Source organism: Sminthopsis crassicaudata, chromosome 3 (assembly GCF_048593235.1).
Source record: "Sminthopsis crassicaudata isolate SCR6 chromosome 3, ASM4859323v1, whole genome shotgun sequence".
Classification (NCBI taxonomy): domain Eukaryota; kingdom Metazoa; phylum Chordata; class Mammalia; order Dasyuromorphia; family Dasyuridae; genus Sminthopsis; species Sminthopsis crassicaudata.
The window spans coordinates 63117446-63134988 of NC_133619.1; the positions used below are offsets into that span (position 1 = coordinate 63117446).

A 17543-nucleotide genomic window follows, 5' to 3' on the forward strand; every position below is an offset into this window, starting at 1 on the left:
TTTTTTTGGTCTTCCTTTTTCAAAGAACTTTTGATGTTCCAGACTGTAGTCAATAGGAATTCCCCTCCCCAAGGCTTATTTCACCTTTCTTGGGCCTTAGGCTCTAGAGAACCCTCATAAATGTACCCTCCATAAGTTTGCCCTCTCTCTTTGGTTCTGATGCCTTTTTTTATCTGAGATTGTATCTGAGTGTACTATACAATACTATCTGAGTAGATGAGATTGAGATTGAGAGATTCATTGCCTGTTAAATCATGTGCAAAGAATGCTGGACCTTCAATCAGTAGAGAACAGGGTCTAAATTCTGCTCCTGACATTAGGTGGGTGACCACAGACATGTCATTTAATTTCTTTTAGCATATGCTCTTATCTATAAAGTAAGTATAATAATACCTGTTATCAATCTCAGAAAGGTTTATTTTGAGTTTCAAATGCGATGCTCAACTTTGTAAAGCTTCAAATGCTTTGTAAATGTGAGTTGCTTTTATCAGTGCTTCCCAGCAAGGGGTTCTCTAGCTTCCTGATTAATATGGAGTTTGTCCTTCAGCTCTAGAAGCTAGATTTCTCACAACTCCATACTGACTTTACAATCCTAAGGACCTGTTTCACTTCCCAAGCTAAAGAGATTTAGAGTCATTCAATCAGAAATGTTATTGAAGGACCACTTTTTAAATAATGATTTTTACTAGTTATTTTTTCCTTCAAAAAAAGGAGTTTTTTGATACCTGAATTTTTACATCATGTATATTTTCCACTTTTCTCAGAGAGCCATTCTGTATAACAAATGATTTTTTTAAAAGAAGGAAAAAAATCAGCAAAACAAATCGGTGCATTGAAAAATCTGACTTTATAAACAATGTTACATACCTGTAAACCCTTACATCTGCAAAGCAGCAGGATGAGATGTTTTCTTATATCACTTGGAATGACCGTTATTTTCTAAGCGTTGAACACTTGCTAAGAACTGGTGGCTAGATAGAGGGATCTACTAAATATGAGTCACTGGTAACAGGGACAATTTATTATCCCTTAATTCTGAGGGCAGCCATCTCTAGTTATCCCATCTATCCAGGTTTCTGAAGGGAATTGAAGAAGATACTGTGGATGCTTGAGGATTAGAATTATTCATGAAACTGGGAGTAAAAGCTTTGAGCCTTGACTACCAGCATAAAGCTCCATATATCGTCCCATTGATCTGTCATCTTTAGTGGGAATGCTCCACCTGACCCCTCTCCACACATTTTGCCAAGTTACCCACTTGGTTTATTCATTGGTAACTAAGGAAGGATGAAGTCTACCTGTTTACTGTTTTCTTTCTCCTCCCTATTTAGGGTATCCTTGGAAAGGCCATATTCATTCCCTCTCTTGACCTGGCTTTCATTTCTCCCTCACTCCAGCTGATTTGGTGTTCTTTGAATTGGGGATAAGAGAGAAATAAAATCCCTCTCTCGCCCTTTTTCTCCGCTTTGACAGGTAGAAGGCCAAGCACTTGACAGGAATGTTTTATTGTCAACAGGTGTCCAGGATGCTGTGTAACCAGAGCCTGGATGCAGTCCTTTACTGGTATCCTCACCTGAAGGTGAACCCTGGGGCAATTACTCTGCTACCCAGGGTCAGCCTGGAGTCAGGGCTGTCTCCTTCTGCCTCTAAGCTGTGAACTTAAGGGTAACAGTTAACGGTAAACCAGCAGGGAGAGGGGGACTACGTCTACAGCACATGGTTTCCTCCTTCATAAAACTTGGAGCAAAGAAGGCATGTGGTGCTCTTTATCCACAGATGATTTAGGCATTTAAAATAGGTCAGATCAAGTGAGTCGAAGCAAGGAAGGAGAAGCATTTAACTGAGAAACCAAAGCGTTAAAGAGTAATCCCTACTCTGAGTCTCAAACAAGTACTCATCTAGAAGGCAGAGATGGAAGCACAACTCCCTTAGGCTTTTTTTTCTCTCTCCCTAGGAGGTCCTGGCCTTTGGCTTATTAAGTGGGAATCAATAAATTAATTGTGCCTCTCTTATAACTTAGTTATCTGAGTGCCACAGGTTTGGGTAAACAAGAACTAAAGCATACAATCATGATCTACCCCATATTCCTGTCCTGTCTTTTCTGGAAGCTCCTTAGTCCCCTAGTTAGGCCTGCTCAACTTTGACTAACTTCCCAGGGCTCTGGAATGCAGGGCAGCCATTGGCATGAATCCAGCCCAAACACTCTGCCCAGTGGGCTGGGCAGAAGCCGATAAGAATGAGCACTTTGAAAATACACAATCTGGCTCAGGCAGCAGGTAACTCCTGCCTAACCACTGACCTCCTAGTTCTCTGACCTCCTTAACCACTGACTACCTAGTTCTTCTAACCTTATTGACTTGGAAGAGAGCTGCTTATTTTAAATGTATTTCTCACCTTTAGTCCCTGACTCTCCAACAGCTTCTTTGCCTGTTTCTTTGGTTGATGGCATCAAAAGGGGTGTTAAGGTGTCTACATACAGCTGGGCTACTCTTGCTGAGAGCGTTGGTGTGAACATGCATTAGTTTGGTAGGCTTTCTACATTTTGGTTTCTGTAGCTGTTGCAGATTTTAGTCTCAACTTTAAGGAATTTTTCACTTTTTTATTTAGGCTATTAATTTGATTTAGTTTTAGTGGATTTTTTTCTTTTGATAAGGGAGAAATGTTAAATAATTATAAAAAGAACATTCCAGAGACCTAACCTCCTTGCTGCTCTATATTTTAACCTTTCTGCCTTACCTTCAAGGACTTAGTAATATAATGAGAAGAAGAACCAGAAAAACCTCAGGGACAGCAAAGTGGGAGTTTGAGAAGTAGGTAGCCCTGAGGGTCACCCACTGCTTCTCCCCATTTGCTTTTTACCCAACTCAAAATGCTTCATGGCTGAGCTTTGAATAGATTTCTGGCTAATTGAGCTTCTCTTCTGGCCCTAACTTCCCCAGACTTAAAAATCTATAATAGTTTTGATAGTATTATGTGATATCTGCATTGGGTAAATATGTTACACCATTTTATTATTGTGCCTTATACTTACAATTTGTAGTTTTAAGTTACCTTTTAGGCTTGAATTTAATAAGTAAGGTATAGATCAGCTCCTACTTACTCAAAAGTTTAATGTCACCTTTGTCATCATCATTATCCCACTTACTGAGGTCTCTTTTAAAGTTCAGGAATTGCTAAGAGCTATGGAATTTACAGAATTCAGATTAGCCATTGCCTAAGACTTTAAGAAGTTTATAATCTAGTGGGAAGATAATAGTCACAGGGATACAGATATATGCTATAAATGCTTGGGTTGGTTAGAGTGGTTATTTAGAAAGTGGTATTAATGAACCGAAAATCAGTGACTTCTTTCTCAGATCTGCTTGGTGGCTTTGCTATTCATATAGCATCAAGGCCATAAACCAAAGTAAAATCCTGTCCAGCTATCTAGCTAATGTGGGCTATTAATCATCAAAGAGACAAGGCAAGAGAATATGAATGGGCCATTCTTCCTATTAGTGGAATTTAATTCAAAGTATGAATCCTACTGATAGTGAATTCAATTGAATAAGCATTTTTTGCACTCTTCCTATTTGCAAAGCAAGATGAATGCAAAGCTCTGGGTATATAATAGCATAAGTGAAAATATCTTCATATGGAATATAATACATATAAATGTTAAAATCTATATATTCAATGGGGGGATGTAATTAGCCATGGAAAATTTAGCAGGGAATATTTCATGGAAGAAATGAATTTTGAATCATACTCTAAAGGTGGGAGGTTCCTACATTGTTTCAAGTCTTTTTCTTCTCTAATCCATCTTTCATGTAACTGCCAAATTGATTTTATCCTACAAAAACTGGTCAAATAAAATCCTGTAAAGCTAACTACAGCAATTAATCAAGAAATTAGTCATTATGACAAAGTTGGACTAATACTTGGGATTCAAGGATGGTTCAACATTAGGAAAACAATCAGTGTAAGTATATTAAAAAACAAAAACATTCAAAAGCACATAATTATCTCAGTAGATGCATAAAAGTCTTTTGATGAACTATAACACTCATTTAAGCTAAAAACCTAAAAAGTATAGGTATAGAGGGACCTTTTTTAATATAAAAAGTATCTCAAAGCAAGCATCATTTGCATTGGGGATGTACTACAAACTTTCCCCATATGGAAGAGTTTACACAAAGATGCTCACTCTCCTTACTGTTGTTTTGTGTAGTTTTGAAAATGCAAGAAATAAATAGCAATAAGACTAGGAGAAAAAAATTAAAGGTTAAGTAGAGCTAGGTAAAGAGGAGATAAAACTGCCCATATTTGCTGATGGCAGGATGGTTTATTTAAAAAATCCTAGGGTATCAGCAAAGATACTAATTGAGACAATAGCGTCAACAAAATTAGAGGCTACAAAATAAACCCTCAAAAATATGTTTTCAAATAATTGTAAGGTGCATACACATTCAGGAATCAATCTACCAAAGTACCCAAAATCCTTGTATAGCTATAATTATAAAGTACTCCTTGAAGAAATTAAGATCTACTTAAATAGCTGGAGGAATATTCAATGTCTATGAACACTGAGACATAACAGTGTGATAACAATAATACCAAGTTAATTTATAGTTTTAATGTCATATCAATCAAAGTTTCATAGAGATACTTTACCAAACTTGAGAAAATAATATCCAAATTCATTTAGCAAAATAAAAAATCTGGAATATCAAGGGAAATAATAAAAGAGCTAGAGATGAAGGAAGATTAGCATTTCCAGACCTCAAACTATATTATAAAACAAGTCATTAAAACTATCTGGTATTGATTAAAAAAAAACAGGGAGGTAGACCAGACAAAGGGGAAATCAGAAATCTGATAGAAATTATGCTTAGATCAATACATTAGTCTCTATTCTGGAATACATTTTAAATGAATAAGCAACCTTAATATTAATGGTCATACTATAAAAAAAAAATTCAGATTAGCCATTGCCTAAGACTTTAAGAAATTTGTAATCTAATAGAAAGATAATAATCACAGGGATATAGAGATATGCTATAAATGCTTGGGTTGGTTAGAGTGATTATTTAGAAAACAGTATTAATGAACCAAAAATCAGTGACTAGTTGGTGGCTTTGCTATTCATATAGTTTCATGGCCATAAACTAAAATAAAATCCTGTCCAGCTATTTAGCTAATGTGAGCTTTTAATCATCAAAGAGACAAGACAAGAGAGTATGAATGGACCATTCCTTCTATCAATAGAATTTAATTCAAGATATAAATCCTTAGGTACTTATCAGAGAAGCAGGTAGCTGGTATAGGATAAGGTCCAGCCTGGCCTTGCTGACTGTAAAATACAAAGATGTGCCACAGTAATGGTCACTCTACAACAATCTGATGCAATGTCAGTTACAGGGGGTGGTGGGAGTGAATTATAGATCTTAAGAGAGTTCTCTTGCAATATATGTGCAGTATTTAGTAAGAGGTTGTTATCCCAAATTTCAAGTGATGTCATATTCTAATCTAGGATAGGAAAACCTGCCCTAATGAGCATTTGCATATGTGTGTGTGTGTGTGTGTGTGTGTGTGTGTGCACTATATATCTATATCTATGTATCTATAGATATAGATATATGTAGTTAATGACCTGAATGTCATTGGTAAGAAGAAAGTCCCCATACATCAAAATATTCATAGTAGCAAAAAATTAGAAACAGTCTAGATGCCCATCAGTTGAGGAATGGCTAAACAAATTATGGTACATGAATCTAATGGAATATTAGTGTGCTGTATGAAATGAATGTGATAAATGGAGAGAAGCATAGGAAAACTGATATAAATTCTTGCAAAATGAACGGAGCCCAGAAAACAATATACATAGTGATTGCAACAATGTTGTTGGAAAGAACAATAATCATAAAATCAAAAATTTATATTGCAGAATTACAAAGAATTACCTTGGCTCTAGATAAACAATGTGAGAATACATTTCTTTTAACCCATTTGCAGAAATAAAGGTCAATGGATGTGAAACTGTATTTTGTTCTATGAGTTGATTAGTTTTGCTGATTTTTAAAATATTTTGTTATTTTTTTAAAAAAGCTTACTGGAAATGAGGAAGGGGACAGGCATAAAGATGGAAATGTAGATTATATAAAAAACAAGAGATATTAATAAAAATTGATCTTTAAAAAACCCAGTATGTCCAGGATTATCAACTGACTTGGACAGTAAGCTGTCTCATACTAAGAGTTGTACTTTTTAGTTCTCTTTACTTTTTCCCCTAGGTTGGGGCAGGCAGAGACTACTACAGAATCCCTTTTTCTAGGGGAGCAATTTTATAGATGAAATGTAAAGAGTGAAAAAATGGGACTTAAAGAGATTCAATGTCTGGCCACACAGTCCCCCACTGGAGCTCCAGAGTTCAGGCCATGTCATCTTTTGCTCTCTAACCAGCTGCCCCAACACCTCCAGGGTGACATTTCCCAGAATGAAAATATTTTCCCTTTACAGTTTCCTGCTACATATCCTGAGGTCTGACCATTAATGCTAGCAGGTTTGAGTCAATGATGTTTTGGACAATGGTGCTTAAATCAGAAGCTGATTTTCCTCATCCCTTCTAATCTAAAGTTTGGAGATTGTGGAAATGTATTCCTCACTCCCAAGATCCTATCTTCTTTCTTATCTTTATTTGGGCTTGCCTCATTTTCACTTCTAAGATGGGACTCAGTAATTGTGCAAGTGTAGATTTGAAATTGGATGGAGAGGTCAGTTGTGGAACCAGACAAAGCCGAAACATCTCACCCAATTTCTGTAGCTTGAGATTTCCAAGGACAAATTTGGAATTTGTTTAACTGCTTTTACTGTTTCCCAGTCTTGGAAAAAAAAACAAAACAAAACCAAAAACTTCTTGGCCTAAAGAGCATGCAGCAGAATATTTTTTGCTACAGACTAATGAAGTGCCAATATTCCCAGATCTCATCAGGTTGGCCCTAAGCAAAAGGCTGGGTTTGGGATGAAGTCAGACAAACTACCACATAGCTGCTAGAAACGGCTGACCAAGTGGAAGCCAAATAGATTGACCATAGAAGGTGTCAAGAGTTCAACACTGCCAGACTCAGTTTACTCCCTCCATAAGGGACTGCATAGAAGCCCTAAATCTTCAGCTCATAGAGAGAATGTGGAAATGGGGGTAGCATCCTTTGCTGTCCCCATCCCTGATCCCACACACTTTTGCCCCCAGATTTAAGTGAATTTGAGAGGGAAAAGCCCTAGGTTTGTTGGCTCATAACAGTAAGCATTGGGATTTGGTGATGCTAGAGGAAAAAGTCTTCAGAGCCCTAGCTTCTCTCTTACACTCTGGAGGTGATTGCCAGGTTTCTGCTTTTATCTGATATACTACTTAATGGGAACAGGAAGGAATACTCAGCCTCCATCAGAGATTACTAAGAGGAAGGTATGTTGTTGTTATGATTTTTGTTGTTGTTGTTGTTTGTAACCTCCTTTGGGGTTTTCTTGGTAAGAATACTAAAGTGGTTTGCCATTTCCTTCTCCAGCTCATGTTACAGATAATGAAACTGAGGCAAACAGAGTTAAGGGACTTGTACAGAATCACACACCTGATTTGGTCTCAGGAAGATGAGTCTTCTTGCCTCTAGTTCCAGCACTCTGTCCACTGTGTCATCTGGCTAGCCACATAAGAAAGGTGTAGATTAGTTCACCATTTCCTTCTCCAGCTCATTTTATAGATAAGGAAACCGAGGCAAACAGATTTAAGGGACTTGTCTAGAATCACATAGCTAATAAGAGTCTGAGATCAGATTTGAACTCGGGAAGATGAGTCTTTTTGTCTCCAGTTCCAGCATTCTGTTCACTGTGTCACCTAGCAAGCCACATAGAAAGGTGTAGATTGTCCTTAACGTGTGCCATCATTTCCCCTTGCCTGCTCAGGCCACTCAAAGGCAGAGCTGAGGTTGGAGCCCAGAATCCTACACCAATATCTCCCTCCTTAACCTGGATCCCCAAAGACTTTGTTTTAAGTTCTTTAGAGAGGTCCATTTTCTTAGTTCCGTATATACTTGGTTTTTTTTGTCTTATGCCTGCCTTGCCTTCTTTCTTCCCCTTCCTATGCATCTTCCCCCTTTGTCTGCACCAGTTTTTCCCATTGTTTAGAATTGCTTTTCCTATGGATCCTAGCTTTGGGGTTCTGCTCTGTGAATGGGCAACAATGAAAAATGCCATTATAGGCATGAGGTGTGGGGAGTTGGGGAGATCCCTTTTCCCAGTGACATCAGGGGTAGCCCAGATGATAAGTCCACTTGGAGCTTTCCGCATTCAGATAACTACATGTCACTGAGTCCCGTAAATGGCTGCTTGGCTTCTGGTAGAGCCTAGACCTATTCCTAGTTAGGAATATAGTGAGCAGTAGAATAAAGTGGGGGTAGAGTGGAATCTTCTTCCCTCTGTCTCTGTGCACTACTGGCAGCCAGAGCCATTTCTGTGGAAATGGTGAGGCGCTCACACCCTTTAGAATAGAATAGGATTTCTCTGGGTGGGGAGGGTCTGTACACTGCACCTGGTGACAGAGACTGCCATAGGCTGTGTTCCCAGCCATCAGGCATGTAATTTGGGCTGAAAGAGAATCCTTTTGTGGTGGAGATGCTCCCAAGCACACGGGCAGCTCCCTAAATCACCCCTGCGAGCCACGGGGCCCACTGACTGCCCCACTCCATCCACCATGCCAGGGGACAACTGCAAGTCCAGTCCAATTCACAGCACACTGGCCTTGCCTGTGCCTTTCTTTGTGGCTGAAGTTTCCCTTCAGGCGGGCCTCCCTGGCCTTAGTCCCCTTCGGAGAAGGGGACTAAGCTACTGAATAGGGAGAGATTTCAGATTTCCCACTTCCTTGGTAAATGAGCTGGAGCTCACAAGGAACTGGGGAAGAAAGACTTCCTGTTCTTGGGGAAGGGTAGGAATGGGAAGAAGGAACAAAATTTGCCATTGCACTTGCTAGGAGGCCTTCCCCTTCTCCTTCCCCTTCCCCTTCCCTCTTTCCCCCTTCCTTTGTATTTCCCTTCACATACACACACACACACACACACACACACACACACACACACACACACCCCTCCTTTCCCTGGTTTGTCCCCCTCCAGCCTTTCCACTAGGATCTGTGCTAGGGCAAGGTGAGCCAGGAACCCTTTAGGGAGGCTATGCTTTTCCCTGGGGGTGGGGGGATGCCCATGAGGGGAGGGGAAGGTGGGGGACTTGTCAGACATTTGGAAGGGTCACGGCTCAGATGTGTCATCTTAACAAGTTTCACCTTCCCAGGCAGCCGCCACAAAGGGTCCTTATAGGAGCAGCTCTCCCCATCCCCCACACCCTCGGCTCTTGTTTTTCTTTTGGGTAGAGCCCTGGGGTCTGCTTGATTGGAAAGGAATTAACTTGTCTAGAACTTCTGCCTGTCCCTTGGGTGTGAAGTACCCCAGGTATTAATTTTTCTGAATCTCTAGACCCCAGGCTTATCCTCTCGAAAGAATATTACTGCTTTTATCTGGCAGACCACTCAGGGGGAGCAAGGAGGGAAACAGCTTCCATCACTGGTTACTTCAAGGAAGGTAGAGGCTGCCTCTTTTCACCTCAAACCTGTGAGCTATTTGTAGGAGAGGGGAGCAGAGACAAGGGGCTTAGAAAAGAAGGCAGTCCCAGCTATGACTAGGAGAGGCTAGAGCTCTGCTGAGTAGTGCAACCTGGTACGATGTGGGGGAAATTGGACCGGGAGTCAAGATGTGAGTCACTAAGACCCTAATGAACTCCATGACTGGGCAAATCCCTGTCTGGACCTTAATTTCTTTTTTGTTAAATGAAAGGATTAGAGACTAGATGAGCTTCTTAAATTCATTTCTTCTCAGAAAGTTCAGTGTTCTAATTCTGGTCTTCTTTTGTTCTTTCCTCCCTAATTCTGTTTCTATGATCTCTGAGAAATCTGGGGGATTAGGCTTTAGTTGACTCATACAAATCAGAATAATATTAGTAGGATCTGGGCTTTCAGAATTTCTTAAACTATGCTTGTCTTATTTTCAGTACATTTTCTTTATAGTTCCCATGAACAAATTGTAAAAGGCTGCAGAGTATTCCTATTTTGTAAAGAATGAACCTAAAGTCCAGAAAGAGACCCAGGGATTTGGCTGGGGTTTCTTTGCAAGATAGATCTCCTCAATCTGTCTAAATTCCAAATCATGAAACTAGGTTTCAGATCACTTGATTCTTTGCAGTGAAGAAGCCAAGAACTCAGATATGATTGGGAGCTGGAAGTATATTGTGGTAATTATTTCATTGCCATCAAGTGACATGGCGAGGAAGAATATGAAACCAGAGGCAATCTACGCTCTAGGCATTGAGCCTGTGTTAGGCAGACCCAAACAAAGCTAAGCCAGACCAAACACAGACACGTCATCTGTCAGTCTTTTGGTAGTTCCTCAAGGGCAGAATACCTCCTATACCTTGGGTATGACACCCAGGTCATCAAGGTTTCTGATCGTAGAAATAAATGGCCAGTAGGAATGAATGTGGAAAATCCTGGGGTTCAGGATGGATTATCTCTTGGATTCATCAAGGATCCTGTTTGGGAGGAGTTACTTTTAAAGAGAAGAAGGGAAAAGAAAGACAGCAGATTGGGACTCAAAAAAATCTCTTGAAGATTGACAAATAACCTTCCTTCCCCTTTTTCTCTGTCCCCATAAGTTCTAACCATGAGGCCCAGAATTTAATTCAGTGAGAATTTGTTAAATGTCTCCTATTATAAGTCCGGCATTGTACAACGAGAATACAAAGCACAAGCACTAGAGATGAAGGCAAGAATGAAATGGTCTCTTCCCTCAATGGCTTCTTCAACAAGCAGTTATTAAGTACTTGCCATGTACTAGGTGCAAAGTTAGGCTTTAGGGATACAGATAAAAATGATAGTCTCCAGCCCAGAGGAGCTTGTAACTAACTGTAAGAATGTTCTCTAACAAATGTCCTACTGTTATGAGAACTTCAGCTGTGACAGATTTTATGGCAACTGCTCCCAGAGACAGGAAGTAACTTGCCCATGGTTATAAAGATAATAATAAAGAACTGAGTCTGAATTGAATCTAGTCCTCTGAGTCCCAATCTAGAGGGACTATCCTATGATGCCTCTCACCATGTTCCTTGTTTTCCCCACTCCTGTTTGAGAGAATATTTTGAGGAAACCACACACACACACACACACACACACACACACACACACACACACACACACACATGTAAAATATCATTTGTCTTCTCTTTCCTTGGAGTAAAGAGAAGTGCCATGTGAAAAGTGTCTTTATCCTCAAGCAGGAAACTCCTAACTCTTTTAGGAAGGAATGAGGGAGGTCTGCACAGCTCAGCTAACCCTGAAGCAGAAAAAAGTGGGAAGGGCATCCCTTGTCCTTGACAAGGTCACATGATGGGGGTTCTTCTTTGGATGTTGTGACTGGCTGTGCTGGGTCCTTGGGGGCTGTGCCAAGACTGGGACAGAAGGAGAGATTGCTGGGGAGGAGCTGCTCAAGGCTGAGACTGAGCTGGGTTTCTCAGCTGAGAACTCCATCCATATCTCTTTTTCCTCTTTATTTGTCTCTTCTGCTTGAAATATTACTCTCCCGAGGAGTAGGGTTAAGTGACATGACAGGTTTCACATCATCATTCTCCTTGCCATACCTTCCCAACATACTGAAGGTAGCTTGCACAAAGAGTTACCTCTTTGGTTATTATCTAATTGAATGTAGTGATTTTTAAAATAATCTGCTAAAAGCAGAAGACTTTTTGGTAGGATCCTTGGAAGTCCTCATTGTAAGACATGAATCTGGACATCAATGGAGATGGGAGTGACTGCTGACTAGTAGTAGAGCTGAAACCCTTGCGGAGCTAGGTAGACCTGAATAGTGGACTAGAAGGGGAGGTAAAAGATTCTGTGGGATGTCAGGGTCTGGTTTTTCTAAAAGCCTTTCTCCAATAAAACTGGGTCCAGAGTCCTGGGAAGACCAGAGAGAGTGGAATAGCATTCATTAAGCCTGCTGAATGTTCACACCTGAAGTGGTGAGAGCTATTAAAAAATCTAAGGTGAATTGTGGAGATAAGAACTAATTAGAAAATTCTGAAGGAAACTGATAGAAGAATTCTGGAGAAAAGGATTCTTTGCTCTTTGGTCGTATGAACATAACCGGGGGAAGTAGGCTTCATTTGGCAGCTGCCCAGGTCTGAAGTGTTGTGTAAAACTGAGGAGTGGGGCATCCCTAAGACGATGAGCAAAGCTTTGAGGGCCCTGCCACGGGGCTGAGCTGAGGCGCTTTCTCGCCTTCCTTTCCCTCCCCACCTGGGCAGTGACCCGGATTGTGACTGGTACACTTTGCTCCTTGCTCAGTCATTCTCGAGGCAGGGGGCACTGCTGTTTGCTTTTCTCTGAATCCTGACTCCAGCATTCTCCCTTTGATCCACACCGACTGCCTCAGCCAGACTCTGCTATTGTCCTGCCTCGAGAGTTAATGTCTCCCTTTCCTAGGCTGAAGCTGCCGCTCTCACCTTTTGTCCCACTTGTTCTTTAGCCTGTCTCTCGGGGTCAGTGATGCTAGGCTGTGATGCTCACTCAGAGCAAAGGGCCTCCTCCCACTTACCCTTGGCTAGGATAGTGTCCCCTGAAGGAGGGCCACGTTGCCGGGGCATCTTGTCCTGGGGGAGTTTCTCATCCGGCCGGATAACCTTGGGCATGAGCTTCCAGGACAACATTCATGTGTGTGATGTGGAGGGGGTGAGTGGGAATATAGGGGATGGTTAGGTTATCCACATGGCTCTAAAGTATGACTACACTGAGCTTCTGAAAGAGACCTCTGACTTCCTTTCCTTAGGACAAGTGGAAAGAAGAGGAACATAAAAGGGAAAAACCCAAGGCAACAATTGTAGAACTAAACTAGTAGTCTTAGAAAAGGGGAGGAGGGAGGGCTAGCATGTAGGTTATGGGTTTGGACTCTGGCCCAGGGCAACCCCGGCTTCAGTGGCCTTTCATCTCTGACGTTTGGTTTCGAGGCCAAACACAGGGGCTGGGTAAAGATCATCCCAGGAACCTTTGAGACGGGATTATTGAGGCCCCCAGCAGCTTTATGGATTTGCTTTGCTCTAAGAGGAGGGCAGAGGGAGCGCTGGCTCAAGGGTCTCAACTATTCTTACTGGGCAGGCTTTATCTGGCCTGTTTGTTTACTCAGGACGGCCTGTGTTAGGGAAGCTGTATGGGAATGACTGAGGCAGAGGCCATACCTACCGAAAGTTCGGAGGAGAACCATGGAGATAGGCATAGGGGCCAATACTCGGCCTCTGAGATAACAGGGTCCTTTTGCTGCAGAATAGAGTACCCCTTTGTGGGGAAGTGGGAGGGAGGGGGCAGAAGTCTTGGCCTGGGGAAGAGGGTGTTTAGGTCTAAAACAGGCATGACCTAGGAATTCCCCTTCCCCATTTCAGTGCATTTCCCAGGGCCCCCGGGGCAGGCTGCCAAGGGGAAGTGCTATTCCTTCTTAGCATGAGTCTGGGTCAGAAGCACAGCTTGGACTTTAGGCTTATTTCCTCATCTCAGACTCCAACCATTTAAAACTGCTTCTGCAGTGAAAAGCCCAAACCTGAGAGAATCCTACTTGGTGGGAGGGGACAGTGGGCCAGACTTTGGGTGGGTGGGTGGGGTAGGGCTTGGGGAATGGAGATGAGAGTGATGTTGCATTTCCTGGTAATATCTCATCCCAGGTTCCTCAAACTGCCTCTGCCCTAGAAGGAAGTTGGATAAATTCCAAGAGATAGAGCTACGTTTTGGATTCACGGAGGGTCACTTTGCCTCCCGGTTCTCTACTTCCTTCCTGTGCCTAGGCTTAGTTTCCAGGATCAATTATCCCCAGTGCAGAGAGGATACTCACAATAATTACTGGTGGGCCGGACCAGGATCTCTGTTCTCAGTCCCATGTGAAATGGTAGTTGGTGTGGCTGCCCCCTTGGGCTTTGGCAGTTTGGCTGGGAGCCACAATGTGTGTGCACAGCTGCAGAGGGAACAGCTTAGGGCCTTGCCAAGGATTTGGAGCTACTTGTAATATCGGTAGGTAGGTTGGGTTATATTGAAAGCACCGACTTAATCCAGGAAGAAGAGAGGATCCATATATCTTTTACTTCCACCTCTATCTCTACTACCATTCTGTTGTATGATGGTAATGATGGGGAGGAAGAGGAGGATGGTGATAATTAGCTGACACTTGCATAACACTCTACAAGTTATTGTTGATAATGTGGAGTTTGAGAGATTCTGAGAATTTGTTACTGGCACTTAGTTATGTAGCTAATTAGTTGTGGACCTGTAACTTACGTATGTACAACTCTTTTGACTCTGTGGCCAAATGCTGCTTTTCTTTATGTTGTAGGATTCTTTCCTACATTGTCTTCAATCCTCATTTCACGTTTTCTGTTTCCTTCAGCCTCAATCCTTGTCTCCCATATCCTTCACCACATCTACATCCTCATAATCTGCATTGCTTCTTTCTCCACTGTTCCAAGATTGGCCCCCCACTGTTTGCCATAGACTCATATCTGTTAGTTTTTATCTTTTCTCTCCATCATAGCGTGAATATGAACTTGGTTAAAATGATCATCTGTTTAGTGATGAATTGGAGAATTTGGTCTCCTAAACAGATCTATCAGGGAAAATCAATTTGACCAGACTAGAAACCCACGGATTTAACATGAGAAAATGAGATGGAATGAAGAATTAGGGAACATGAAGGTGGAGACTCAAAGAAGCCTGCCAAAGGAAAAGTTTCAAGTGGGATTCTTTCATATAGTTGGGTTCTAGTGGGTTTGGATCCCTAGTCCCATGCCAGACTAGCTTCTTACCTTCCTTCTGTAATAATGTCTTTTTTTGAGGTTGATGCCAGTCCCACAGTATAAAAGAGAGTTTCTAAGTCCTTTCTTTCTGTGCATTTCAATGACAAGGGTTTTATTTCTCCCATAGAATCTTCCAGAGGCATGCAGTATTGAGAATGGAAAACCCTTTGCTGTGAAGCTACAAGATCTCTATGTAGCAGTAACTAAGCAAGAATTCCAGGCAGGAAGAAAAAGACAAAGTTCAGGTGAGCAGCTCAGGATATGTGTGTGTGTGTGGGGGTCCTCTTCCTCTTCTCAATATCTAGGGTTGAAAAATACACCTGATGAAGCTAATCCAATCCTTCTGGGACATGTCTGGGGGTTCCAGAGCCCCAAGCCATAATGTAGCAGCAAGAAGGCTTTATTTCTTGTCTTTCTCCATCTGCCTATTGAGCATCTTTATTTGTCATAACTGGATACTGAATTTCTTCTAGATACTGATTGTGAGACTAGAGTGGAGACTTTTGAAAGCTTGAAGAGAGCTGAGATTAGTGGCTTCTCAACTGATACCGAGTCCCAACCTCAAAAGTACTTGTCTGGGACTGAAGCTTCTCTAACCTTCCAGCAACTAGCTTGGACTATATGACTCTTGGCAATTACTGTGAGAGTTATTTGGGATTTAGAACTGATCGCTGGTTAGATCTAACCAGCCCATGATGAGGAACTTGTCCCTGTCCCTCTTGGTGAGTGGGAGATTTCCTGACCTTCTGTCCTGTTCCATCTCTCTAATTCCAGGAGACTCCCAGGCCTCTGACAGGACTTCTTCCAATGAAACTGATGGTGGGCTACTGATACAGCCAGAACTGCAGTCCTCTACACTATCCCTGTCTGTAGCTGAGACTTTGAATATGGTAAAAAAAAAAAATCAGGGAAACTTGGGAACATTTTTGAGAGTAAACTTAAGAGTTTGGGAAATCAGTACAGAGATTTAACCTACTTCTTGCTCCATGGGAGTTGCCACCATGTTGCCTTTCTCTTTTAAATGCTTAGAGATGTGGACCATGACTTTGAATACTAGATGCATCTCCAATACCCTTACTGTTCCTTTACCTTTATATATACCCCCTTAGTCTGGGTCTTTTAAAGATCATTTCCAGTAGGAAGAGAGGCAATTCTATCTTTTTCTACTCCCTCCTCCCCTACTCCCTACACATCTCTAAGAGAGCAGCATATGTTTTCAGCCTAAAAGAAGTAGGTGCTCATTTTAAGATGAGAAAGGAAAAGTAAGACCCTAAGAAGTAAATGTCCTGCCTGTAACTCTCTCAGGATGGAAGCCCAAGGGGATTCTCCTTTAATTTGGGTTTCATTCTTCTTTAGGAGACTTCCCTTCCAATGCAGAAACCTCATCTGTCCAAAGTCAAGAGAAAGAAACCAAAGGGACTCTTCAGTTGAACCAAGCTCCCCTATATGCTTTGGCTGTTGAGGAGAATTTTGTCAGCATTGCCTTGAAAGGATCTTCTCAGGTGAAAGCTCAGACCTTGGACAAAGGCAGGCAAGGCTGGAGCCTTGGATTGGCGTCGGCTGTGATGTTTGTGTTAGCAGAGAGACCTTCAGTCGGAGTATACTCATGACATGCTAGGTTTCCTGACCTAAGGAAGAGCCCAAACCTGGGAAAATATGGAACCCCATTCTTCCACAGGATTCTTCTTTAGACTTTGTATGCATATATTTGTGGTGGATGTACTAGAAACACAACAACAAAAATAAAAGCTTCCAAAACTCCTGTGCCAGCTTAAGATAGTTTTAACCTACTTCTGTATTTATACCAAACTCATGGAACCTGTAGTTACTCCCATGATCTGAGTAAAATAGAAAAACAACCCTGAAGCTCCTCAGATTTTGATCTCATAAGTCAAAAAGTACTTGTTTTCTCCCCTCTCCACCTTTCTCCTCTTGGGCAGTACTGTCTCTCACACCCAACCCTTACATCAGAGACCTTCAGGTTCTCTTGTAGTTTTTTTCTGTGACCTGAATGAAACCTTGCCTTTCATCTGGAGTCACTTTCCTATAGTTGACAAAAAACATCACAGATTGCAATTACCTCGATTCTGTCCATCTTCCTATCTTGCTTTCAAGGCAAAGATGATAACAGTTTGGGCTGTATAAATGCCCTGACAGGATCCTTCCTTGCCAGACAAAGCCATAGGAAAGGCCTGGAGCTTAGGCCCATGAGTCTCTGTGTCCTTCCTAGCCTTCCATTCTCTAGGTAAAGCATCTTCTGCAAGACCTAGACAAGGCACGACACTAGGAAGCAACAGAGTGTCCCAGAGATGGCTTGAGGTGTCAGCAGGGACTGGATCCTCCACCCAAAGACTCAAGGTGAGCACAGTATAAATATAATCGCTTGGCCAGCTCCTGGGGAAAGGAACTGGATTAGCACCTTAGGCGTGAATGGAGCCCTACACTTTTGCCCCATTCCCCTACAGAGGTAGGGCACACAGCTTCCCCTGAATAAAAAAGGTAGCAAAAGGCTGGGAAAAGGAGCCAGGGGCATCGGTCTTTAGGACTTAGCCCAGGAGAAGACCCTGCTGGGGCTGGGTTGGTGATTTTTTCCTGGCTGAGTGGTGGTGGTTCTCTGTCTGCTCCTTTTCTAGGTGATTCCCAGC

The 17543-nt window shown here is 41.9% G+C and overlaps 1 protein-coding gene across 3 annotated transcripts in view; it reads left to right on the forward strand.

The window, feature by feature from the left end:
- Positions 1-16673, forward strand: part of NHEJ1 (non-homologous end joining factor 1) — a 111397-nt gene extending 94724 nt beyond the window's left edge. For all 3 annotated transcript variants that reach the window (XM_074298717.1, XM_074298718.1, XM_074298719.1), the window contains exons 6-8: positions 15026-15143; positions 15673-15788; positions 16255-16673. In XM_074298717.1, coding sequence (XP_074154818.1) covers positions 15026-15143; positions 15673-15788; positions 16255-16329 — 309 coding nt within the window. In that variant the 3' untranslated portion in view covers positions 16330-16673. The remainder of the gene's footprint in view (positions 1-15025; positions 15144-15672; positions 15789-16254) is intronic.
- The last annotated feature ends 870 nt before the right edge of the window (positions 16674-17543 follow it).